This window comes from Canis lupus, chromosome 31 (assembly GCF_011100685.1).
Source record: "Canis lupus familiaris isolate Mischka breed German Shepherd chromosome 31, alternate assembly UU_Cfam_GSD_1.0, whole genome shotgun sequence".
Classification (NCBI taxonomy): Eukaryota; Metazoa; Chordata; class Mammalia; order Carnivora; family Canidae; genus Canis; species Canis lupus.
The window spans coordinates 28,537,974-28,562,614 of NC_049252.1; the positions used below are offsets into that span (position 1 = coordinate 28,537,974).

General features: G+C 43.7%; 1 protein-coding gene across 3 annotated transcripts; it reads left to right on the forward strand.

Moving 5' to 3' along the window:
• The first annotated feature begins 3,013 nt into the window (after positions 1-3,013).
• Positions 3,014-24,641, forward strand: IFNAR1 (interferon alpha and beta receptor subunit 1). 3 transcript variants are annotated; one of them, XM_038581376.1, is made up of 11 exons: positions 3,014-3,154; positions 8,405-8,528; positions 10,036-10,214; positions 11,961-12,118; positions 12,232-12,370; positions 13,279-13,420; positions 16,558-16,757; positions 16,850-17,007; positions 19,040-19,190; positions 20,071-20,216; positions 21,352-24,641. In XM_038581376.1, exons 1-11 carry the CDS (start codon positions 3,073-3,075, stop codon positions 21,589-21,591), a joined length of 1,719 nt encoding a protein of 572 aa, XP_038437304.1. In that variant the 5' UTR covers positions 3,014-3,072; the 3' UTR covers positions 21,592-24,641. The 3 variants fall into 3 exon arrangements, with proteins under 3 accessions (XP_038437304.1, XP_038437305.1, XP_038437306.1); XM_038581377.1 differs by lacking the exon at positions 3,014-3,154 and adding an exon at positions 3,223-3,385; XM_038581378.1 differs by lacking the exon at positions 3,014-3,154 and adding an exon at positions 3,740-3,887.

Here is a 24,641-nt window from a genome sequence, read left to right on the forward strand (position 1 = left end):
GTGTGTGTGTGTGTTTAATGTAACTGTCTGCCTGCTGGGATAAGAAAAGGAATCAAACATTAAGGAGAAAGGCACTTCTGAAGATTCCAGAGCAGGGCTACTCAGATTCCTCCCGGTCCATCCTGGAGCTAACGTTTGTACATCCTAAAAGTTTGTTCCACTGTTGTGCAGCCAGTCACTGCTCAGAGAGGTTGCTATACCAACTTCTCCGGCCAAAGTAAATTCATTCTTCTGGAAGGTCCTAGAGCAGCAGTTCCTAAACTGGAGTACACCCACTCTGGGGTTTGTGTTGGAATAAAGGGCCTACTGGGGTATAAGGAAATTCTATCTGCCTTGTCAAATAAGTTAAATCTTACCAATATTTGATATGTTGTCTAGCACTAGCACTTTCACTTAGACCAGATATCAGAGAGCCATATGTCACATTCAGTGATGTCCAACATACCTGAAAACAGGGTGGGAGTTCCACAAAGTGGAAATGTGCAGTGATGGTATCCACTTTTGAAGTTTGTGACTATGTCTGGCTGTTTAGTTAGCCTGATTGTGTGTACAGATTGATTACATTTGCTAGTTTTAACTAACTTAAACTAATGCTGCAGAATGATTCCTACAAACTGGGAATTAAAGATACTGCTGCTAATATAAGTGAGTAAGATAACATCAGAAATGCTCATTCCATTGCTGGTATGAATTTTTTTTCTCACCACATAATGTTATAAAAACAATGACAATCTGATCAAATCCTTAAAAGAGTAAAAAAAAAAAAAATCATCACAGACTATCTGAAAAATGTTTTTACCCTAATTGTTATTGGCCACTCATCTTGTCCTAAGCAGCTTACCTAAGGGAGACCATAGAAGGAAACCTCTACAAGTACTGAAAGAGTGCATTTAAGTCTCATGTGATATCTATTCACTTCCGTGTTTTAAAAATTTCACAATTGATGACAATGGTTAGAAGCTGCTTTCAATGTTTTTATTTAACACCCAAAAACAAAAAGTTGCACGTCCTAAGGAAATAATTGTTCTGCTTGCAACTATGTGATAATAAACTAAGCATATCCCTTTGTCAGTAAATGCTATCCCTCCCCCTGTAGAGAAAATGTGGCTGAAGATCTGAAGAAATAAGAGTTAAACTTCAAGGGGCACCTGAGTGGCTCAGTGGTTGAGTGTCTGCCTTTGGCTCAGGTCATGATCCCGGGGTCCTGGGATCCAGGCCCACATCTGGCTCCACGCAGGGAGCCTGCTTGTCCCTCTGCCTATGTCTCTGCCTCTCTCTGTGTGTCTCTTATGAATAAATAAAATCTTAAAAAGAAAAAAATGAAGCATAAACTCCTTTAAAACTGCTTATTATGAGCAAAAAACGATATAGGCATACACTACATAGAACTCTTCCATTTTAAAATACATCTGGATTATTTCCATGTGGATGTGATTTTTGTTGCCAAAAGTGCTGTGTGTGTCTGTAAAAAACTCGACCTTGCCATTAAAGAAGGGGGAGGGGCTGCCAACATATTTTTAAGTATTTCACATGGAAAATTCCCATCCATGAACTCTTTGGGGCCCACGTTCTAAACACAGAAGTGCAAACTATTCCCAGTAGTTTGCAAAAGCAACTTTTGGACAGCAGGAAATGGAAATTTCAATTAAAACCATCAGCCAAAAAGTTGTTGGAAAATCTTTTAAAATATGTACAATTTACTAAGTGCAACCAGGAATTTCCTTTTTCCATTCGACCCACATATTCTCATAGGATAGTCTTCCTTCTATCATATTGTTAAGGCACCGGCAAACCCAGAATTAAACCTAAAATTTGTTGAATAACAAAATAATAAGCCAATGTTTAAAAAAAAAATTATGAGGCCTGGGGCCCCTGGGTGGCTGAGGGCGTTAAGCACCTAACTCTTGATTTCTGCTCAGGTCAATATTTCAGGGATCCTTCCATGGAGCCTGTCCTCGGGATCTGTACTGAGGGTGGGCCTGCTTGAGAGCCTCTGTTCCTGGATGTCTGCCCCTCCCCCCTACACGTGCTGTCAATTTCTAAAAATAAATAAAAATAATGAGGCCTAACATCATTATTCACCAAACATCATTTTTTCACTTAAAATGAGTGAATCTCACGATATATAAATTATACCTCGGGGATCCCTGAGTGGCTCAGCGGTTTAGCGGCTGCCTTCGGCCCAGAGCATGATCGTGGAGTCCCGGGATCGAGTCCCACGTCGGGCTCCCTGCATGGAGCCTGCTTCTCCTTCTGCCTGTGTCTCGGCCTCTCTCTGTGTGTCTCTCATGAATAAATAAAATCCTTAAAAAAAAATAAATAAATGAATCATACCCCAAAGTTGTTTATAAGGCAAAAACCCAAGTGCCTTGTTCTCTACAAATACCCATTTTATGACGATCGGTAATTAATATTGTTTAGTTGTAATTAACAGCTAAGCACGATTGCTTGTTTCATCTCATCCTTTCTTTTTGCGTATTTCAATACCATCCATAATCTATGATTCGGGCATTTAAAGAACGATCTGGAGGGTGGACCCCAACTGTTTACTGACACGGGCAAGGGACCCTAACTGCTTGAGCTCTGGAGACCGTCGAGACTCTCCACCGGTCCCGTGCGCACCTCGGGCAGGTCGCCCCGGCAGCCAGGGCCCCGGCCGCTCTGGCCGTTGCTCACGGCGCTCTGCACCCAGGAATCCGCCTGGCGGCTCGCGGCTTCCTCACCGCCGCCCCTCCGTGTCCGCGACCGCGCGGGGGAGCGAGGCCGGGCAGCGCGCGCCCGGCTCCCGCCGGGTCAAGGCGTTCCGCTGGGCGTGGCCTTGCTGGAAGGGGGCGGGCGGCCGTGGGCGGCGACTGGCGGTAAGGACGGGGCGAGGCGCCACCCGGTCCCCGCCGCGCACGCGCGGTCCGCCGCCTCCCCCCACCTCCCCGCGGAGGACTCGTAGGGCGGGGTGAGCGCGGAGGGGCGGGGAGGGAGGGAGGAAGGAAGGGTGGGAGACGCGGCCGCGGGCGAGGGGCGGCCTTTGCGCGAGGATGAGCTCGCGCCGCCCGGTTCCGCGGGACGGGACCGAGGATGGGGCTCGCTCGGCCAGCGGCGGCCCCGGACGATGCTCCCCCTCCTGGGCGCGACGCCCCGGGTGCTGCCCGCAGGCGGGGTGAGAGGCGGTGGGCGGGGCGAGCGCGGGAGGGGGAGAGGGGAGGGGAGAAAGGAAGGGGCGGGGCGGCCTTTGCGGAGGGTGAGCTGCCCGGCGTCGCCGGATTCGGCGCGAGGTGCCGGAGGATGTGACCCGCTCGGCCAGGGCGGCCCCGGACGATGCTCACCCTCCTGGGCGCGACGACCGTGGTGCTGGTGGCGGGGGCGCCGTGGATGCTGCCCGCAGCCGCAGGTCAGAGACGCGGGGCCTCGGCGCAGGCCCGGGGCGGGGCGAGGGGCTGGGCGGTGGGGTCCGGGGAAGGGACTGGCGCAGACCGCGCGGAGGCCTCCCGGGGTCCTTCCGGAGACCTCGGCCCGAAAGCCGGGCGGTAATGGTGTTCGAGCATCCTTGCACGCCGCTGGCTTGCGGGCCTGCGCACCGGTCCCCGGCGGCGGACGCCCCCCCCCCACCCCGCTTCCACCCTCGCCGCGCCGGGCGAGCCCCGGCCGTCCTGTCCACTTTGCTTCTCTCCCAGGAATCCGGGAGCTCGGCTGGACCCTGAAATAATAAACGAGGCTTTAGCCGCGAAACAGTGTTGCTGTGCCTGAAACGTTGTCTCAATGTGACAGTTACTCAGTCCCACGTGAGAGAGGCCGGGATTGCGGGAATTTCTCTGCCTTCAAGGCTTCGTGGAGTCTAATACAAAGTAACAAAGGAAAATGCGCGGCCAAGAAACACAGTCTGGGACCATCAGGCCAGTTTGCCGCCCTTATTAATACTTAACTAGGGAGCCGCTGGGGGGTGGGGATGGCAACTATTAAAAGGTTGACTGTGTAGTGAGGAGGGGTTACCCAGTGAGAAAAAGGGCCTAGGGGATCCCTGGGGGGCTCAGCGGTTTAGCGCCTGCCTTTGGCCCAGGGCGCGATCCTGGAGACCCGGGATCGAGTCCCACGTCGGGCTCCCGGTGCATGGAGCTTGCTTCTCCCTCTGCCTGTGTCTCTGCCTCTCTCTCTCTATGTCTGTCTTGAATAAATAAATAATAAAAAATCTTTAAAAAAGAAAGAAAGAAAGAAAGAAAGAAAGCCTAGCACCACCGCAGGGCAGGAATCCAAGGGGTCAGTGAGGCCACCTAATATGTTCAAAATCCCTGTTTGCTTAGAAAAGCGAACCCTGATGTGGTACAAGAGTATCCTACTGCTCAAACTCTTCAATAAATATAGTATATATAGTAGATGGGTACAGTGGTCCTGGTATAACCCATGGTAATTTCTTTGAAGTCTTTTGTTCTTCAAATTTTTGTATTCGGCTCATTGTGCTGTAATATAAAACGAATTTTGGGACACCTGGGTGGCTCAGCGGTTGAGCATCCGCCTTTGGCTCAGAGCGTGATCTGGGAGTCCCGGGATCGAGACCCACATCGGGCTCCTGCAAGGAGCCTGCTTCTCCCTCTGCCTATGTCTCTGCCTCTCTGTGTGTGTGTGTCTCATGAATAAATACATAAAATCAAAAAAATAAAAAGAATTTCCCCGAGAATTCTCATGTGAAAGTAGCATTTCTGGAGGATGTACATTAAGATCCTTATTTTAATCTAAATTAGGGGAGGGCTGCTAAAATAAACTTTATATACAGCTAGCATTATATTAGAGTTATACACAGCTTAACTGTGTGCCAAGCAATTATCTAGATGCTTTAAAGGTATAAACTCATTTAGTTTTCTGTAAAAAGCTACACACTGTTATCCTCGTTTTACAGGTGAACGGAGACACTGAATAGCTTGCTTAGGGCCATACAGCTAGCCAGTGACCAAACCGGAAATTAAACCCTGGGAATCTGGCAGCAGTGCCCTGGGCTTAAGACTTGTCTGTTTTCCTAAAGGTTAAACTATTTAAATTCTCAATTATCCATCAATACTATTAAGTTCCTCATTATCATTCAATTAACTAATGTGTTTTTATTCCTCAAAGGAGTAATAAAATGTTCAAAACCAAATGAAATGTTGACCAGAACTGGAGATCCTAATGTTGCTTCCTTTCAAAGTCATAAAAATATTCATTCTTTTCAACCTAGTGAATGCAATTCTAGGACCCTGGCCTAAGAAAATTAACAAAATACGGGAGGAAATTTTTATTTGGATGGATGTGTCTGGATTTATGTCAGACTTTAAAAGACTGTAAATCGGGACGCCTGGGTGACTCAGCGGTTGAGCGTCTGCCTTTGGCTCAGGTCATGATCCTGGTCCCCACAATCGAGTCTGGCATCAGGTTCCCTGCAGGGAGCCTGCTTTTTTCCCTCTGCCTATGTCTTTGCCTCTCTGTGTCTCATCAATAAATAAAATCTTTACAAAAAAAAAGAGAGAGAGACAGTAAATTGTTTCTGATCATCCATAGGAATGTGAAAGGTTAGAAGCAACCAGTTGTGTAAGTGGGAGTATTGGATCAAGTGCCCATTTATAGATCTTAGACACTACAGAGTGAAATAGACTGTTTTCAAACAGATATTGGTAATATGAACAGAACAAAATCTGTGAAATCGAAAACACTGTTTAATAACTATTTCTTTGTCATTTATCAGTTATCTGTTGGTCTCCCAAATGCCAAGATGCCCCAAATTGCAGTCTCCTTTCTTTAGCTGAAGGACGGCATCCCAGAGGCAATTCCTGGTTCTACCACCATCAGATTTCCTCTCCCTGTCTCAAGGCCCAGAATTACTGGAATTAGACTAGTCCAGACCAGAGATGACAAATGCCATCACACCTTTGGTTGATTCCTATAAACCCAGCTATGGGTTTATAGACCCGTAGCTGCATTGAAACTATAAAATCACAACAAATGGAATGGGAATTAAGTTTAGAGAAGTGGAATAAGGGAAAGTCTCCAAGCAAGTAAGTGTAAAGAAGAAAATTGAAGGAGGGGAGACTCACTGAGGAGCTCCCCAAATTAAAAATAAAGTTTTCAAAAAAAATAATAAATAAAAGATAAAAATAAAGTTTTCAGAAAATGTTATCTCAGCTCCTCCCCCTTTGGACTCCATACCATAACATCTCTAGCTGGAAAATAGAGTGAGCAGTACCAATAAAGAAATTTCTAGGGACCTCTGAGTGGCTCAGTGGTTTGGTGCCTGCCTTTGGCCCATGGTGTGATCCTGGAGACCCGGGATCAAGTCCCATGTCGGGCTCCTTGCATGGAGCCTGCTTTTCCCTCTGCCTGTCTCTCTCTCTCTCTCTCTCTCTCTCTCTCTCTTTCTCTGTGTCTCTCATGAATAAATGAATAAAATCTAAAAAAAAAAAAAAAAAGTTCTACATAAGGACGCCTATGGTTGAAAGTCTACAAGGAGGGAACATGCTTGCCCTGAGACAAAAATAAAGGATGTATTGTAGGAACAAGAGATAAATAAATGTAAAAGCCAGCCTTTTAAAAAGTTTAGATTATTGGGGCACCTGGATGGCTCAGTGGTTAAGCATCTGCCTTGAGCTCAGGGTATGATCCCAGGGTCCTGGGATCAAGTTTCACATCAGGCTCCCTGCAGGGAGCCTGCTTCACCTTCTGCCTATGTCTCCATCTCTCTGTGTCTGTCATGAATAAATAGATAAAATCTTAAAAAACAAATTGTAGCTTGTCATAGTGAAAGATCAACCTTTTGTGATGAAGAAACTCCTCTAACCCCAGCACTGTGCTGAGAACTCTGAAAAATGCAGATTAAGTATGCAGCTGTATAGACTCTGTCCTCAAGGAGTTTGTAATCTGATTGGAGATTGTGTTTAATGCAAAGAAACTGCTGGTTTTCTCTTGAAACATCTTCATTCAGCAAGTTTTGAGATCCTAGTAGATGTCAGGTACTGTGTCGTGTACTGTGCTTTAGTGTGAAATTGAGGGGTATAGATGTGTGCTACAGCATGTAAGGAAAGAGCAAAGTTAGCATGAGCTGAAGTCCTTGATGATGGTTTTCTGTAAGGGGTCCAACGTGAGCTGGATCTGGGTAATATTTGGTCAGTCAGAGAGGAAGAAAAGCACAGGTGGAAGAGGCCAAAAGGGAAAAATAAGAGAGGACGTCAAACTCTGGGAAGATTCGTACTCGAAGCATAAGAAATAATAGATCTCTGGACTGGAGACTGGAAGTCCTTAAAAGTAATCAGAAGGGTTCGGGCTTAATATGAACACCTTTATGAGTTCCTATAGTGCTTGGCTGACATAAGAAACATTCATCTCTCTCTCTCGATTTTGTCATGTGAATATTTGTTTCTGTGTATGGCTGTTGACTTTGAAATCTCACCTGTTCCGTTCTTTAACAGAATACATAAAGCATGAATAATAAGATGTGAAACAAAACTGAGGCCACTAAACCATGAAACCTTGTATCTTTTACATCACTTTTAAGACCAAAGAAAATTTTTATGCAGAGACAATTTCTTCCTTTTTTCGTTTTTAACTTTAATTGCTAAAAAATGCCAGCTGTCATCTGAGCTTGCAGATGAGTTGTAATCTATCTGCAGGTGGAAGGTGTTTTATTTTTCATCACAATGAGTATGGCCTTTAATCCCCTTCACCCATTTCCCGCCTCCCTTCCGCCCCCTCCCCTCTGGTGACTGTCAATTTGTTCTCTAGAGTTGAGTCCATTTCGTGGTTTGCCTTTCTTTTTTTTTTTTTTTTTAACCTTTGCTCATTTGTTTTGTTTCTTAAATTACACATATAAGTGAGATCATATGGTATTTGTCTTTCTCTGACAGACTTACTTCACTTAGCATAATACTCTCTAATTCCATCCATGTCATCGCAAATGGCAGATTTAATTCTTTTCTATGGCTGAACCTTCATCAGTTGATGGACACTTGGGGTGCTTCCATAACTTGGCTGTTGTAAATAATGCTGCTATGAACATAGGGGTGCATGTATTCCTTCGAATTAGCGTTTTGTATGTCTTGGGTAAAGAGACTTTTAATTAAAAGATAAGGCTGATTTATCTTTCCTTATTTTTTCCAGCTTTACTGAGATACTTAGGACATAGAAGGCTTACTTTTTATAGATTTAAAAAAAAAAAAAAAACCTCAGCCTTTTTCCAGCTCTCTCAAAAGCAAAGATTACATAAATAATTAGCAGCCTCCCTGTGCTGAGAGCAATCATTAGGGTATTTTTTTTTTATTTAGATTTTTGCATGTACTTTATTATATATGAATGTATTCATTCTTTAATCAATGATGTGAAAGGAAGAACAACATTTTTAAGAATATTTACAGTGTACATGTGATTGTCTTCTGTCTTGTTTCTTTATTTCCAGGAGGAACAACTCTAAAATCTCCTCAAAATGTAGAGGTCTACATCGTTGATGATACCTTTATCCTAAGGTGGAACAGGAGCAACCCGTCTATCAGGAATGTGACCTTTTCAGCATATTATCAAACGTATGTGACTATTGATTGATTTGCAAGAATCACCTGAAATTTTTAAAAAATTACCATACCATCGTTTATTTCTCAGATTTGGGAAACAATTGGTTTTTCTATCTTTTACAGAAACTTTATGTCTATGTAATATTTATAACTTACATTTCTACAAATAGAGACTTCATCCACTTGACCTTTGGGTGTTGTAGCAAAAGAGATTTGGGGGATGAGGATGGCAGACAGCTTCTGTAGACCACAGCCCTACCTTCTCTCTTCTAGATGCTCCACCTTCTTTGAGTATATATTAGGGTCCGAACTAGAACATGTCTTGAGGATATGGAAGAGGACCCCAAAAGGTCTATCCGTGGTCTTGAAATAGCCCCCCAGTTCTCCGGTGGTCAGGATTTTTCAATTCTCCCCATCATATACAACATTTTAATTTTAGATAAAATTTATTAACATGAGCATATTGGATCCTCTTTTTCCACAGACTCTTTTTCTAGAGTTTATGCCTTCTCCCTAGCACTTTCTACTTTGTAGCTGCCAAGAGGCTGGGCAAGCAGGGAGTTGCAGAAGAAGGGATTACAGAAGAACACAGCTCAGCAAGTACAGTGCTTTGCTTTGGGTGTCAGGGCCCTGTGTGCTAACCATGATCTCTGTCCAAGAAACAGCGGCCAGTAATTGGGCAGTGAAAAAACAGGGTGTAGGACCTCTAGAACAAGGATCTCCCCACTTCAACCACAACCCTGGCACTGCTGTTTTCTAGTCGATTGTTAATAATCTCGCAGCTTTAGCCATTTGTGTGTGTATGTACGTGTGTACACATGTGTATACACCTGTATACATACATACGTGTTTTTTCTCTTAATTAGCCACTTAAGAATTTTTATCTCTAGAGATTTTCTTTAAATTGAACTTTGAGGGCAGCCCGGGTGGCTCAGCGGTTTATCGCCTGCTTTCAGCCCAAGGTATGATCCTGGAGACCTGGGATTGAGTCCTACATCAGGCTCCCTGCGTGGAGCCTGCTTCTCCCTCTGCCTATGTCTCTGCCTCTCTCTCTCTCTCTGTGACTATCATAAATAAATAAAAATTTAAAAAAAATAAAAAAATAAAGTAACCCTCTTGGGGCACCTGGGTGGCTCAGTGGTTGAGCATCTGCCTTTGGCTCAGGGCGTGATGCCAGGTCCTGGGATCAAGTCCTGCATCGCACTCCCCGCAAGGAGCCTGCTTCTCCCTCTGCCTGTGTCTCTGCCTCTCTCCCTGTGTGTCTCTCATGAATAAATAAATAAAATCTTTTAAAAAAATGATCAGAGTTATTCCATGTTATAAATAAAAGCTTGGTATGTCTGTGCTGAACAAGAGTGCCACATGGCAACTCAAATGTTAACAGGACATTAACTCATAGAATAACTACTTAGCCTAGTTTTATAATAGCTTCAGTTTTTAGTAAACAGAAACCGTGTCTGACAGTCTTTTGTATTTTTATACATTTGCTTATTTGTTCATCTGCTTTTTTATCTTAAAGACTTGGAAATGATACTTGGTTAAAATTGCCTGGGTGTCAGTCTGTTGCCAACACCACGTGCGACTTTTCTTCACTCAAGCTCAATGTTTACGACAAAGTTAAATTGCGTATAAGAGCAGAGGAAGGAAACAACACTTCTCCGTGGCATAATATTGACTCATTCACCCTATTTGAAAAAGGTAAGAGGAAGTTGCCAGCTGAATTATAGAATATTCCTCGTTTACTGTTACCATAAGGGCTCACTTCCCAAGCCCATTCATGTGCGTGATGTGAAATCTCCCACTTAAAAAAAAAAAAAAAAGCCAAACTGTTTTCATAATAATTCCAAGACTTCTCTGCCCCTTTTCCATGAGTATAGAGTTTTTTAAAAGAATATAAAAAATATTCTGGAGTTTTCCAGAGGCTGATGGATCATAGGGAGATTGGTGGGGTGACTTCCAGAGGTGGGTGTGAGATAACATCTGTCGTCTTTGTTAAGACAGTAATGGGACTAGATTTGACACAGCACCACTATTCTCACTATGTTTGTTTTGGGAAAATAGAGTTATTTTTTATAACAAATACTTGTTACGGCACAGTGGGCTTATCATTATTACCTGTTAACGAATTAATATTTTAAAATGTTAGCAGTTTTCACATTTTCTGTGCTAAATATTCAAAGACATAATCCATATCAACAAAAGCTCTTTCATTTTTTTTTAAGATTTTATTTATTTATTCATGAGAGACACAGAGAGAGAGGAGCCAAGACACAGGCAGAGGAGAAGCAGGCGCCATGCAGGAAGCCTGATGTAGGATTCGATCCTGGGACTCCAGGATCACACCCTGGGCCAAAGGCAAGCGCCAAACCGCTGAGCCACCCAGGGATCCCCAACAAAAGCTCTTTCAGACCCTCAGTTTCTCTGAGTTTGAAGGGGTCCTGAGAGTTAAACAGTTGGGAATCCCAGCCCTCTATCACAACCCCTGAGAAGGATGATCTCTGTCCCTCTCGGCACTTCTTGGCCTGCCACTCCCTCTGCAGCCCTGTGCATGTGACCTCCTTTCCTGTCACTATACAGAAGCCACTCCTGTTGGGGCACCTGGGTGGCTCAGCGGTTGAGCGTCTGACTTTGGCCCAGGTCGTGATCCCAGGGTCCTGGGATCAAGTCCCTTATTGGTCTCCCCGCATGGAGCCTGCTTCTCCCTCTGCCTGTGTCTCTGCCTCTCTCTGTCTCTCTCATGAATAAATAAATATTTTTTAAAATCTTAAGAAAAAAAATGAAAAAAGGAAAATAAACCACTCCTGTCAAGGACTCTGGTGCCCTCCTCAATGCCGAGAGACTTCCCAGCCCTCCTCTGGCTCAGAACCTGTGTAGGGCCACAGTGATCACTGGAAGCCCATCCGTTTCTGGGTCTCCAGGGCCCTGATCCCTGTCAGCTCCTTTCCTGCTCATCCTTCCCTCCTTTGCCCCTTTCTCCAGGCCTTGCAGGCCTTTCGGTGCCAGATTACCGCAGGGCTGGATTGTCCTACTTCTTCTTTTTCTACCCTCGGTCCTTCCAATCTGTGTGCCCTTGAGAAAAGCTCAAACTTACATCTCCAGCCCCACTCCTTTCCCTTAACCGTGACACTTGTATCACCAGCTCTCTAGTCACCATCTCTGCTTGGGCGTCTGAGTCATCAGGTCAAACAAAGCTCTTGATTTCCCACTCCAAACCTGCTCCTCTTGCAGCTAATTTTCCATCCCCACTACAGATGGCACCTGTTTCATTGATAGCGCCAAGAGCTTTGGAGTCACTTTTAGCATCCCTTTTCCTTAAAATCCTGCATCCGTTCTGTCAACACATTGAATGATCAACTTTGAGAGTGCGTACCCTGGAGCGGATCCCTGAATGTTTCCACCCTCTATTAATGAAGTGATCAAATAAATGTGTTCATTTCTTTACAGCTCAGATTGGTCCCCCAAAAGTACATTTAGAAGCCGAAGATAAGACAATCATAATAAACATCTCCCTGCCTGGAGCGAGAGACAGCGTCATGTGGGCTCTGGATAGCTCCAGCTTTACCTACAGCTTAGATATCTGGAAAAACTCTTCAAGTGGAGAAGTAAGCATTCTTTGTACCTCTGTTTAATGGGAGAGAAAAAAGACAAGAATTTGTTCTCCATTTTGACCTTTTTCTTTTTTTTGAAGAGCAGTATTCTATTTGTTTTATTCTAGAGAAGGACTGAAACTGTTTACTCCAGAGATAAAATTTATAATCTCTCACCAGAGACCACTTACTGTTTAAAAGTTAAAGCAAGACTTTTGCCGAGAAAAAACGGTATCTATAGTCCTGTGTACTGTATAAAGACCCCAGGTAAGGAGGAAGTTCTGCTGTAGATTCCATAACTATATATACAGGTGGGCAGTCTCTTGATGTTGGCGGTTTTGCCCTTTGTTGCTGACGTTTATAGGATGGTTTTAATAGATATTGAAACAAAAACATTACAATAGCACTTAGATAAGCAAAAAAAAAAAAAATCACCGTATTTGGGATTTTTGTCTCAAGTGAACAGTAATGAAAGTTCTGCCTAGGGGCGCCTGGGTGGCTCAGTCAGTTAAGCATTTCTGCTCAGGTCATGATCTCAGAGTCCTGGGATCGAGTCCCACATCGGGCTCCCCTCAGGGAGCCTGCTTCTGCCTCTGCCTGTGTCTCTGCCTCTCTCTAAGTGTCTCTCATAAATAAATCTTTAAAAATAAAAAAATGGGATCTTGCTAGATATATCTTACAACTTGCTTATTTAACTTATTACATTGAGGATCTCTTCATATGTCAGCACATACGATCTATCATGTTCTTTTTTTTTTAATTTTAAGATTTTATTTATTTAGTTAAGAGAGAAAGAGCACAAGCCAGAGATGGGGACAGGAAGCAGCAGAGGGAGAGGGAGAAGCAGACTCCCCACTAAGGAGGGAGCCCAACGCGGGGCTTGACCCCATTACCCTGGGATCATGACCTGACCTGAAGGCAGACACTTAACCGACAGAGCCACCCAGGCACCCCTATCCCATTCTTTTTAAGTGGGTGATACTATCCCATAGTGTAAACCCACACCGTAACTCATGTGTAAGCCTTTTATTTTCTTGCCCATGCTGTTAAGAATTCTTCCCATGTATCTCTCTCGTGCTCAAATAAATAAATTTTTAAGAAAAAAAAAGAACCCTTACCATGTATTCTCACTCAAGTAAAAATGTATGCTTTTCTCTGTATTCTCTGTCTTCTAGTTGCAAATAAACTGCCTCCACCAGAAAACATCCGGCTTGATTCTAAAAACAACATCTTTGTTCTTAGATGGGATTACCCCTATGGAAGTGTGAAATGGGGTCACGCACGTCCAAATGTTACTTTCCAAGCTCAGTGGCTCTAGTAAGTTCTCATCCATGAGTGTCCCTTTGCCCAATTTCTTAGGGTTCCTTGCACTGGGCTTCGGCCCGCTACAGCTCTCTGCACAGGTGACTGCTTCAGGAGATTATACCATATTGGAAACGGGGTGTTTTCTCTTGGGCCCAACTCTGCGGTTAACTAACCAGTGACACTGAGCTGATCCCTTAGTCTCTTTGGGCCTCGGTCTCTTCGTTTGTTGTAAAGTGGGCATATTTCTAATAAGGTCTCGTGGACTTACTGCATTTTTCTTTTTTCTTTTTTCTTTTCTTTTTTTCTTTTTTTTTTTTTTAAGTCTGCCTCTCTTTATGTGTGTCTTACTATTTCCTCAGTCTGGAGTAATTGACAGATGACCCTGACCTTTCCTTCAGAACTCCCTTTTCCCATGAGTCCTCGGGATGACCTCAGTCCATTCCAACTTAGCCTTCCTGTTTTCTTGACGATTTTTAGTGGTTTGGGCAGATTTTCTTTGGAGTGATCGCTTCAGCGGGAAATAGGGAAAGCTGGAGAGAACAGCGTTCTAGCCAACTAGGTAGGATGTCCCAGCACCGTGGAAGCGGTTGGGCACTGCACGTAGTTCGTGTTGGCTGGAAAGTTGTGGCCGGTAAAGAGGCAAATCGAGGGGAGGCAGGGGATGGGTAAGAAGGCCCTGCCAAGGGCAGAGGAAAAGAGGGACCAGTGGCAATGCCAGCAAGGGCAGGAAAGGAAGAGTGAGAAGAGGGAGAGAAGCCAGAAGTGGACGGAGAGCCAAGGGCAGTGGGAGCCGCTCTGGTGGACTCGACCCTGTTCACTGTGGAATGGAAACACATTCCTGTGCCCGTAAGCTCTCCGACCCACCAGGAAACTGTGCAGTCATCTCTTGCCTATACCTCCCTCTCAGAAGTATGTGGAGTCTGAGGGCCACAGACCAGAGAGGGAGAGGGGTTTCTGGTGTCCGGTCTCGAAGTTTCTTGTGGGTGCTTGGCACCCTGTATGAAGCACCCTAGGGATGGTAAAGTTACAACAGAATACAACACGTGCTTCCCGAAATCCAAGGCAGGCAGCTGCGATGGCCTGGCAGGCTGTGATTTGGGGCTGAGGAGTGGTCTACAGGGCATAAGGGTTACAGAAATCAAAAACAGAGGGGCACCTGGGTGACTCAGTGGTTGAGCGTCTGCATTCGGCTCAGGTCATGATCCCAGGGTCCTGGGATCGAGTCCCGCATCAGCAGGGAACCGGCTTCTCCCTCTCCCTCTGCCTCTCCCCCTGCTCATGCTCTCTCTCAAATAAATAAAAATAAAATCTTAAAAAATAAAAATAATGTTAGGTTAAGGCAAGGGGGAGAGATCGCTCTGTAACAAATTACCAGCAAGTTAGCAGCTTACAGAGTGCTGTTATCTCCCAGTGACTTCTGGTCGGGGGACCAGGCGTGGCTTAGCTGGTCCCTCTGCTCAGGGTATCACAAGGCTGCAGGCAAGGTATCAGGCTGGGCTGTGGTCTCGTACAGGCCTCAGCGTCCTCTCCTACGCTCAGGTGGTGGTTGGAAGAATTCATTTCTCCAAGCTGTACAACTTACGTTGGCCTGCTTCTTGGGGGCCACAGGGAGAGACAAATCTCTGATCCCTGGATCCCTCATTTTAGGGGTTTGTCTGATTAGGTCAGGTCCATCCAGCTCAGTCTCACTGGATTAACTCAAAGTCGACTGATTTGAGACCTTCATCTCATTTGTAAATCCCTGCACTTTTGCCATATAATGTCACCTAGTCAAGAGTTCATGGGCCCTGCACACACTCAAGGGGAAGGATTACACAGAACATGTGCACCAGGGGTGGAAACCTTGTGAGCCATCTTGAAATTTTGCCTACCATGTGGAAGAAGACCTACCTTGAGAAAGGTTAACATTTGGGCGTGGGAGAGCAATGAATGAGAAAATTGAGTAAGTAGAATAGGATAAGATTGGGCTTGGCCTCAGACTCTCCTATAGGCATTTGGGTCCAGCCATTTGGAATTTTGCTTTGAGGGATAGGCAGCATGAGGTCTGTATTCAAGGAGGGTGAGGATTGCCACGTTGTACGTAGACCACAGAGACGCCAAAGACAGAACCAGTTAGGAGGCTTACACATTCCAGGCTGGAACTGAGTGGCTTTGAGCAGTTGGTTGCTGAGCAGCTTACTTGACCTCTTCATGCTCAGGTGCCCGTATTCTGTTTAGACTCGCTCTTACCACACTGGGCATATATCTCCCTTATGACACTTACCCATTGGTGTTTAAGCTTCACAGCTGGATTTCCAGAAGGAAAAAAAAAAAAAAAGCCTGATAATGTAGCGCTTTGCCAGTTTTCATGATGTAAATACTCCTACTGTGATCACCTCTTCATTTTGTTTTGTTTTTACTGTGGTGACTTTCAACACTTTCAAGCTTGAACGTGATGTCACCAAACTTGGCATTGGGAAGAAATGTTCACGAGGACTCGCATTGTAGATTATTTCCATCTGAGAGATCCAATAGACGTAAATAGCTTGGAGCATCGACAATACAGTGTAGTGAAAGAATTAGGACAGCATGAGTTTTGATCCAGGTTGTCACCGATGCTTGTGACCCATCAGTATCTTTTTTTTTTTTTTTTAAGATTTTATTTATTTATTTATTCGAGAAACAGATAGAGAGGCAGAGACACAGGCAGAGGAGAAGCAGGCTCCATGCAGGGAGTCCAATGTGGGACTCGATCCCGGGTCTCCAGGATCACACCCTGGGCTGAAGGCAGCGCTGAACCGCTGAGCCACCCGGGCTGCCCGCATCTTTTATTTTTAATACTATTTCTTTGTAAGTTTGTGTAATTTAATTTTTAATAACGACTTTAATAACTGGCTCCGGCACATTCCTGAAAATTCAGCAGTTTGTTCTTGTGGGCTGGTCCTGGGCAGCTCTAGCACACCTGCGCCTTGTCACATGCGCTTAGAGCAAGGGCTTTGGTTCTCTTGTGTTGTAGGTGTGCTTCTTGCACTGTACTATCTGCTTTCCAAGGGTGGGGACCGTTTCTTCCCTCTGTAACCTTAACCCCTCAGTGTCCAGCATATTCTAGGTACTTCATAAATATTTATTGAACTACTATGTTTGTAATACATTTTTTTTTGTCTTTGAAGTGCCTATTTAAAAAAGATTCCTGGGGACAGTTCAGGTAAATGGAAACAAATACCAGGCTGTAAAAATGTCCACACAACCCAATGTGTCTTTCTTCAAAATACTTTCCGAAAGGGAATTTACCTTATCCGTGTTCAGGCATCTGATGGAAATACCACATCCGTTTGGTCTAAAGAAGAAAAATTTGATGCTCAGTTACAAAGTAAGCCAGTTCTTTTGACTTCAGATTGTGCTTATGAAGTCTTCGCATTTTTTCCAAGTTGATCATTATGTCTATACATTTTTTTTTTCTAGTTACCCTGTTGCCCCCGGTCATTACCATGAAATCCACCAATGATGTTTCCCTGCGGGTCTATATCAGTGCTCCAGAAGAGTCTGAAAACAAGCCTGTGAACCAGAATTTCCCACTAATTTATGAAATTGTATTTTGGGAAAACACTTCAAATGCTGAGGTAAAAAAAAAAAGAAAAAAGAAAAAAAGAAAACAGCAACTAAACTACATAGTGAAAGTTTTGTAATGTTAGGGTTATAACTAGGATTTGGGGAGACAAAGTTTGAGGTTAAAATGTTGGGAAATTTTTAAACTTTAATAAAGACTCTGGGATCAACTCCTATATTTACAACATAAAGAATATTAGCATCTCTCCTTGTTTTGTTTTATAGCATAGTTATGGATCACCTGCATCTGGGCCCCGGATTTATTGTCAACATTTGGATCCCTGTGCCTCTTACTACCCAAATCAGAATCTCTGGGGATGGAACTCAGGAATTTGCATTTTTAATATGATTCCTGGGATTTATCTAAAGCAGAGTTTCTCAACATTGTTGACATCCAAACTGGACGATTGTTGTGGGAGCTGTCTTGTGCATTATAGGATACTTAGCAGCATCTCCAGTCTCTGCCCACTTGTCACCAGTAGCACTTCCTCCCCGTGGTGACAACCAAAAAAACCTCCAGACTTTGCCAGATATCCCCTGGGGGCAGGGTACCTGGAGGAGGCCAGAGTCTCAGGTGGTACGCTGGTTCATGGCCCTCCGAGAGGAGAGCATACTTCAGAGTTCTGCTTTGCTGCACCAAATCCTGTCCCTTGTTATTCAATTTCATGGAAGGGGAAGGATTTGAAAACAGTCTTCTAAAAAGGACCCCTTGGCAAGGGGAGTCATGAAAAAAGAGTTAAGAAACAGAGGTTTAAACACTCAAATTTGGGACGCCTGGGTGGCTCAGCAGTTGAGCGTCTGCCTTCAGCTCAGGGCGTGATCCTGGGGTCCTGGGATCGAGTCCCACATTGGGCTCCCTGCAGGATGCCTGCTTCTCCCTCTGCCTATGTATCTGCGCCTCTCTCTCTCTCTCTCTCTGTCTGTCATGAATAGGTAAATTATTCTTAAAAAAAAAAAAAAAAACGCTCAAATCCAAAAACCACAGACAAAGGCAATACACAACATTGGACAATCCATGTGATTTCCCTATAGAATTACAATCAAGGAATCAACCTTTAAAAACCTTGTGTTGTTGAGTGGGTAAACACTATAAATGACTTCCTCTTCTGTTGGAAATCTAAGAAAATTAGAATGACTGGGCTATTTTTCCTTTTAACTGTCTGAATGTACTGTAACCAAAGTATAATTTAGCCCATTGAGAATTACAGCCAGCTCTCAGTTGTCCCTACATCAGGAAAACCTAAATTTGTGTCTCAAGCAACCAGTTATGTAACCTCAGGCCCACCAAGTTGTGTAACCTCAGGCAGGGTGCTTTACCTCTCTGAAATTTCATTTCCTCTTCTTTAAAATGGTAGCCATAGTAACTATTTTTTTTTAAGGATGTTTATAAGGTTAAAAATTGAGTAACATGAGGCACCTGGGTGGCTCAGTGATTGAGCGTCTCCAGCTCATGTTCCCAGGGTCTTGGGATTGTGTCCCGCTTCAGGCTTCTCACAGGGAGCCTGCTTCTCCCTCTGCCTATGTCTCTGCCTCTCTCTGTGTGTCTCTCATGAAAAGATAAATCTTTAAAATAAAATATAAATAAATAAATACTGATCAACAGGTTATCTTAGGAATTATCATATTTTTTAAAAAGGGAATGTACCATATTCCTTTGGGGAAGCAGCATTTTTAAGTTTGACATGGGTTATAATCTGTCGTCCAAAGCATGTATATTTCTTTTATTTATTTATTTATTTATGATAGTCACACAGAGAGAGAGAGAGAGGGGCAGAGACACAGGCAGAGGGAGAAGCAGGCTCCATGCAGCGGGAGCCCGACATGGGATTCGATCCGGGGTCTCCAGGATCGCGCCCTGGGCCAAAGGCAGGCGCCAAACCGCTGCGCCACCCAGGGATCCCCCAAAGCATGTATATTTCTTAAACTTACACCAACTAAATGGTTGGGAGAGGCCAGTCGTAGACAATGTTTGGAGAGTTTAGGAAATCGATGTTCCCACTCCGATTTCATAAGGTAGTCTATCAATGATCTACTTATTTTTTACAGAGAAAAATTCGGGAGAAAAAAACTGATTTTACTTTTTCTAAATTGAAACCGCTGACTGAATATTGTGTCAAAGCCAGAGCACTCATCGAGGATGATAAGTGGAATAAAAGCAGTGGTTTTAGTGATACTGTGTGCGAGAAAACAAAACCAGGTCAGAATCTTTGATTATATCTCTCTTTCTTTTAATGTAACTGGACTTCTAATAATTCAGTTCACTGAAAATTGCAAAATATTTTCTTCATGGGCTACATGAATCAAATGTAGACTTTCAGGCTGTCTTTGAATTTTAGAAAATATTTTTAATGCACGATTCCATGTTTTTGAATGCTTAATACTTCATCCAATACCCACATAATTTATTGCCTTTGATAATTACTCTTTAACATTTAATAAGACTATTTTTAGTCGTTTTGGTTGGTTGTTTTGTTTGTTTTTACGTAATTTTTTATGTAATTATGTGGAAATCACTTCATTAGTTCAATTGTGAATTTTGTTCTGTGGGAATGGTTAAGCCCCATTTTGTATTTTGCAATTTTCATTGTTGACTTCGAGATGCTGATTAGTCACAGAATGGTTTTAGTTATGCTAGTTGTGTGTCACGGAAGTGCTAGAGAACACTTTGCACATGGGTAGCTATATGTCAATATTGTATACTTTCCTTTGCCAGGCCACTCTTTAAATGGAAATGCACTGCCTAAAAAGGAGGGGCCAGGGGGCATGCCTGGCTGCCTCAGTCAGTAGAGCGTGAGACTCTTGATCTCAGGGTCATGAGTTCGAGCCCCACATTGGGCGTGGATCCTACAGATGGATGGATGGATGGATGGATGGATAGATAGATAAAGGGAATGCATTGCCTACAGCTGTTGTATGCTCCATGTTACCAGAAATATTTCTAAAGTATATCATGTTACCTTTAGATTGTTACCTTTCCTTTCACATGGCTATATTTTGCCCACACAGACTGTCAGCCCTTCATGTTTTTGTGTGTCAAAACCTATGTTGATGCTAAACATCACTTACTTTATTTTTAGGAAATACTTCTAGAACCTGGCTCATAGCTGGAATTTGTGCTGCAATATTTTCCATCCCTGTTGTCATTTATGTTGTGAAACTTCTCTTGAGATGTATCAGTTATGTGTTCTTTCCATCAAGTAAACCTCCATCCACTATAGATGAGGTATGTGACTTTTGTCAACAGGTGGATTTTTCTTAAAATGAATCTGATTTCAACAGAATATATATACTTTCTTAATATTGGGGAAATAGTAGAGACTGGGATATTTTCTTCACTTTTAGTAAACTGGCTTTAGAAACAGTCACTTAATATCATCTCATGTGGAATAGTAAGGTTTGGCGTGAATCTCGTATCTTTCTTCAGTTTGGCTACCTTGGAATTTGTTTTACCATTGAAAGGCTGGGTATTCACCAACAGCCGTAAGCTTCATCATCAGTAGGTTCTGTGGGTGACATCACAGAAAATGAAATAACAGAACATGAGCCTCCTTTTGGGACACCTCACAGGCTCATGTTTGGCACCCCTGTGAGGTTGGCATATCTCAGGAAAGCACTAAATGACAAAGACCTAAGCCCAGGACCTAGCCTGTGGCTGGTGTGTCCACCCGGGGGACGGGGGGTGGGGGCGGGGGTTCAGGCTGCCTGCCTTGAGAGTATCAATTGGAGCTCTAGCTTTGGAGCTAACAAGACCCAAAGTTGAATTGTTGATCAACTGCTATATGTTTGCATATGTTAACTCTATGAACTTGAACAGATCACTTAAGAGAACTAGAACTAGTGCTCTTATTTGGTAAAATTTCAAAAAAGGAGCACCTGAGTGGCTCAGTGGTTGAGCATCTGCCTTCGGCTCAGGTCATGATCCCGAGTCCTGGGATCGAGTCCTGCATTGGGCTCCCTATGGAGAGCCTGCTTCTCCCTCTCCCTATGTCTCTGCCTCTCTCTCTGTGTCTATCATGAATAAAATCTTTAAAAAAATTTTTTTTCAAAAGCAACTCTCTACATTCCAGAGCCCCAATGTACCTCCCGTTTCCTTCCTTTCCTGTGCTCCCTGGCCCCCCTCTGGGGTCCTCTTACCTACCTGCCTTAAGACTGTGCCAAGATGCACATGACCATCCTAGGAAGGGGCTTATTCTAAAGGTTTTAAGCACCATCCAGAGGCTCCTAACTGGTTTTTCATATGAACACCAAGAGGTTAGCCTTTTCTCAGTAGTGGATGTAAGAAACTGTTGCTGTTAAAACTAAAAAACCATTACTATTTTAAACACTCTGTTCCTATTCTTCCCCCTTTCTTAAATTAGTATTTTTCTGAGCCACCGCTCTGGAATCTCCTCCTTTTGACATCCGAGGAACAAACGGAAAGGTGTTTTATCATTGAAAATACGAACACTATCTCTGCAGTAGAAGAAACTAATCAAACTGATGAAGATCACAAAAAATACAGTTCCCAAACGAGTCAGGATTCGGGAAACTATTCGAATGAAGATGAAAGCGGTGGAAGCAAATTCAGCGAAGAGCTCCTGCAACAGGAAAGCGAGTGACCAGAAGGGAGCCCTGAAAGACGAGGGAGTTCTGTGGAAGCCACACCAGAAGCCTGAGCTCTTGCTTTGCCCAGTAACTATGCAGAGGATGCTGGCTTATTCGGGAAGGGAAACATCTTCAGGTCACAGGTCCTAAATCCAGGCAAGCACTGATTTGTTGGACAGAAGTTTTCTGTATTCTTTTCCCTGTGCAGAGGCTTGAAAGACACTGGACTCATCTGATGAAATGAGTGAAATCCCAGAAAATGTTCTCGGTCTGTCTCATGACATCTCAAGTACCACTGTGGCAAAGCACACAGAGGAATTGTGTCCCTGTCCAGTGATGCCGTCACTTTGTGCCTGGATCTGCCCGTGTCACTGATTCGTCTTCCATTTTCAGTTTTATAGTTCAGGATTTTTCAGGAGGTATTTAGACACTTTTGACACTGAAGTATATGTAACCCTTAGGAAATTTCTTTAGAAAAGCTGAATACCGTTACCACTGGTTTTCTGAAAAATAGCTTAATCTAGAAAACATCCACAGGTGCCAGAAATTGTGATCCTTACAATTTTCAGGGGAACCCTGTCCCAAAACCTGGGCTCCTCCATCACAATCACCTATCCCTTTGGTGCTTTAGGATTCAAACCAGGTGATCTTTTCATACGCATTAATACTTCCTGACTCATAACTTAATTCCCAACCGGGTAGAACAGGTTTCGGATTTGAATTTCAATCACTGAAGTTACAGAGAAAGGGAAAATGGCCTAATTAGAGAAGTGATTATAATATTTTAAGATAAGGAAGTATGTAGAGGGTAGTTGCAGTATATACAGGAAGTCTTGGGACCAGAAAATACTACCAATAGAACAGGATGTTAAGAAGAATAAAATCAAGAGGAGGAAAGCAGAGGACTTCAGTGAAAAATAAGAGGAATGTGTCTAATCAGCTTTTAATGATTAACATGCTGTGAGGTTGCTCATCTGTATCTCTTTTTTTTTCTTTCTTTCTCAGTTTTATTGAGGTATAACTGGCATGTAACTTACCTGTGTCATGTTTCGTACCTGGCCAGCTTCTCTCTATCATGTGGCAGTATTCAGGTACCCCTCCTGCCCAGCTCATACACACTCAAGAAAGCGAAAATTTATTATCAAGGTGAGGAAGAAAATGTAACTGGAAGGGAAACCCAATTTTAAGAATTACATAATGTTTTTCGAAGGCCACCTGTAATGTATTTTTAAATTATTCATGGAGATTCCCCCCTTCATAGGAAGTCTAGGAATTTTCATCACAGCAGGCTAGGATGGATGTAACCTATGGCCAGTATTGTGTTGTAGTCCCTGCTGAGGTCCCAGGTTGACCTGTGGGGAAGAAAAGGTGGCAAGCAGCTCCCCCGGGAGCACCTCCTCGGCACACCCACAGCTCCAGAGAGCACACCACGTGCTTTCCTGGACCTGCAGCCCCGGCGTCCAGCAGAACGTAGTGGAAATCAGGGAGCCCTGAGGGTCCCACAACACAGGTCTCTGCTGGAGAATCCCGAAGGTGACCCCATACATCCACCTCTTGATCACTCTGCCCAGAGTCGTCTAGTTTCAAGCAGACCTTCTGGGTTGGCTCTCAACTTGTAAGGCCCCTGTCTGTGGAAATTTGCTTCTTTAAAGAAGAGATTAGGAGCATGTTATGACCTCCCCGCCACCACCACCAACTCTCAGACGGTGCTGACGCAGTGGTCCCATCCAGCACGCAGGCCCAGGCAAGAAGCCGCTTCACACTCGATGTCCTTTGTGGGGTGTGGAGGAGGGGAATCTTAGATACTAGAATCAGAAGACACCAGTGAGGGGCGCCTGGGTGGCTTGGTTGAGTGCCTGCCTTCTGCTCAGGTCATGATCCCAGGGTCCCTGGGTTCAAGCCCCACATCAGGCTCCCTGCCTGCCACTCCCCTTGCTCATGCTCTTTCTGTCTGTCAAATAAATAAATAAAATCTTTAAAAAAAAAAAAAAAGAAGAAGAAGAAGACACCAGTGAAATCGTTAGGTTCCCAAGATGTGGGAGTGGATGTCTTCAGGTTTGAAGATCCTGGTTTTTTCAGGGAACAAGCATCTCAGCAGCAGTGAACAAAACCCCTTCATTCTTGCCTTGTCTTCTAGACATGAAATTGTACTTTCTTTCCATTCTTCATTATGGTCTACATGTAGCATAATCAGAAGGTGCTTGCTTATAAGGCATTAAGTGTTCTTTCTGAAGAATAGTTTACTTGGAAATAATCCTGTACTTAGGAGCACCAAGAAACCACCTCAGAAGTACAATACGGATAGTTCTTGGAGCGGCTGAATAGAGTCAAAAATCTATGTCAAAGATGTGTATCATTACAACCATATAATCTATTATAGATTAAAGATACACGTAAATAGTGACATGGGCGTGTAAACACATCCACGCAAGTTTATACCCATCCTTGCCCTCACATATGACATGGGTCATATTCCATTAGGATTTCATGAAGTACTTACTAGTATAGATTCTAATTCAAAAATTAGGAATGTTACTCAGAGCTATGAACTGTAGAATCTGACCAGAGATTTATAACCTATAAGCTCGTTTTTTAAATATAATTTAGAGTTTGCATCTCTTCCCCAACCTGCAGCCTTTAAAAGGCAGCCCCTAACTGCTCTTAAGAATCCTGAGTGTACAGAAACGTTCCTTCCTCCCCCTTCCTTCCTATGACTACCTGACATGTTGTATGTTTGTTTTTTGTCTGGTATCTGTCTGCCCCCCATGAGACCAGAAGCTCTATGAGAGCAAGGACTTTCCTTTATTCATTGCTGTATCCCCAGCATCTACAGAATTGCACTGCATTGCTCATGGAGGTTGCATAGAAAATCCTTATCGAATGTGTGAAATCTACAATTTGAAACCAAATGGTTGTTTCTGACGGTGTCTGTGTGTTAGTTGAGTTGCGGAAGGATGTAAACCATGTGTTCAGTGTTTCTATGCAGTAAAGTTGTATTTGTGTTTTTGTCTTCAACCCTATTGCTGTGAACAATTTTATATAATAAACACTGAGACCAGAAGTC

Coding starts and splice junctions, on each gene's coding strand:
- IFNAR1 (XM_038581376.1), top strand. CDS start 3,073: ATGGGGCTCGCTCGGCCAGCGGCGGCCCCGGACGATGCTCCCCCTCCT. Junction 17,008..19,039: donor AAAACACTTCAAATGCTGAG/GTAAAAAAAAAA, acceptor TATTTTTTACAG/AGAAAAATTCGGGAGAAAAA. Junction 20,217..21,351: donor CTCCATCCACTATAGATGAG/GTATGTGACTTT, acceptor TTCTTAAATTAG/TATTTTTCTGAGCCACCGCT.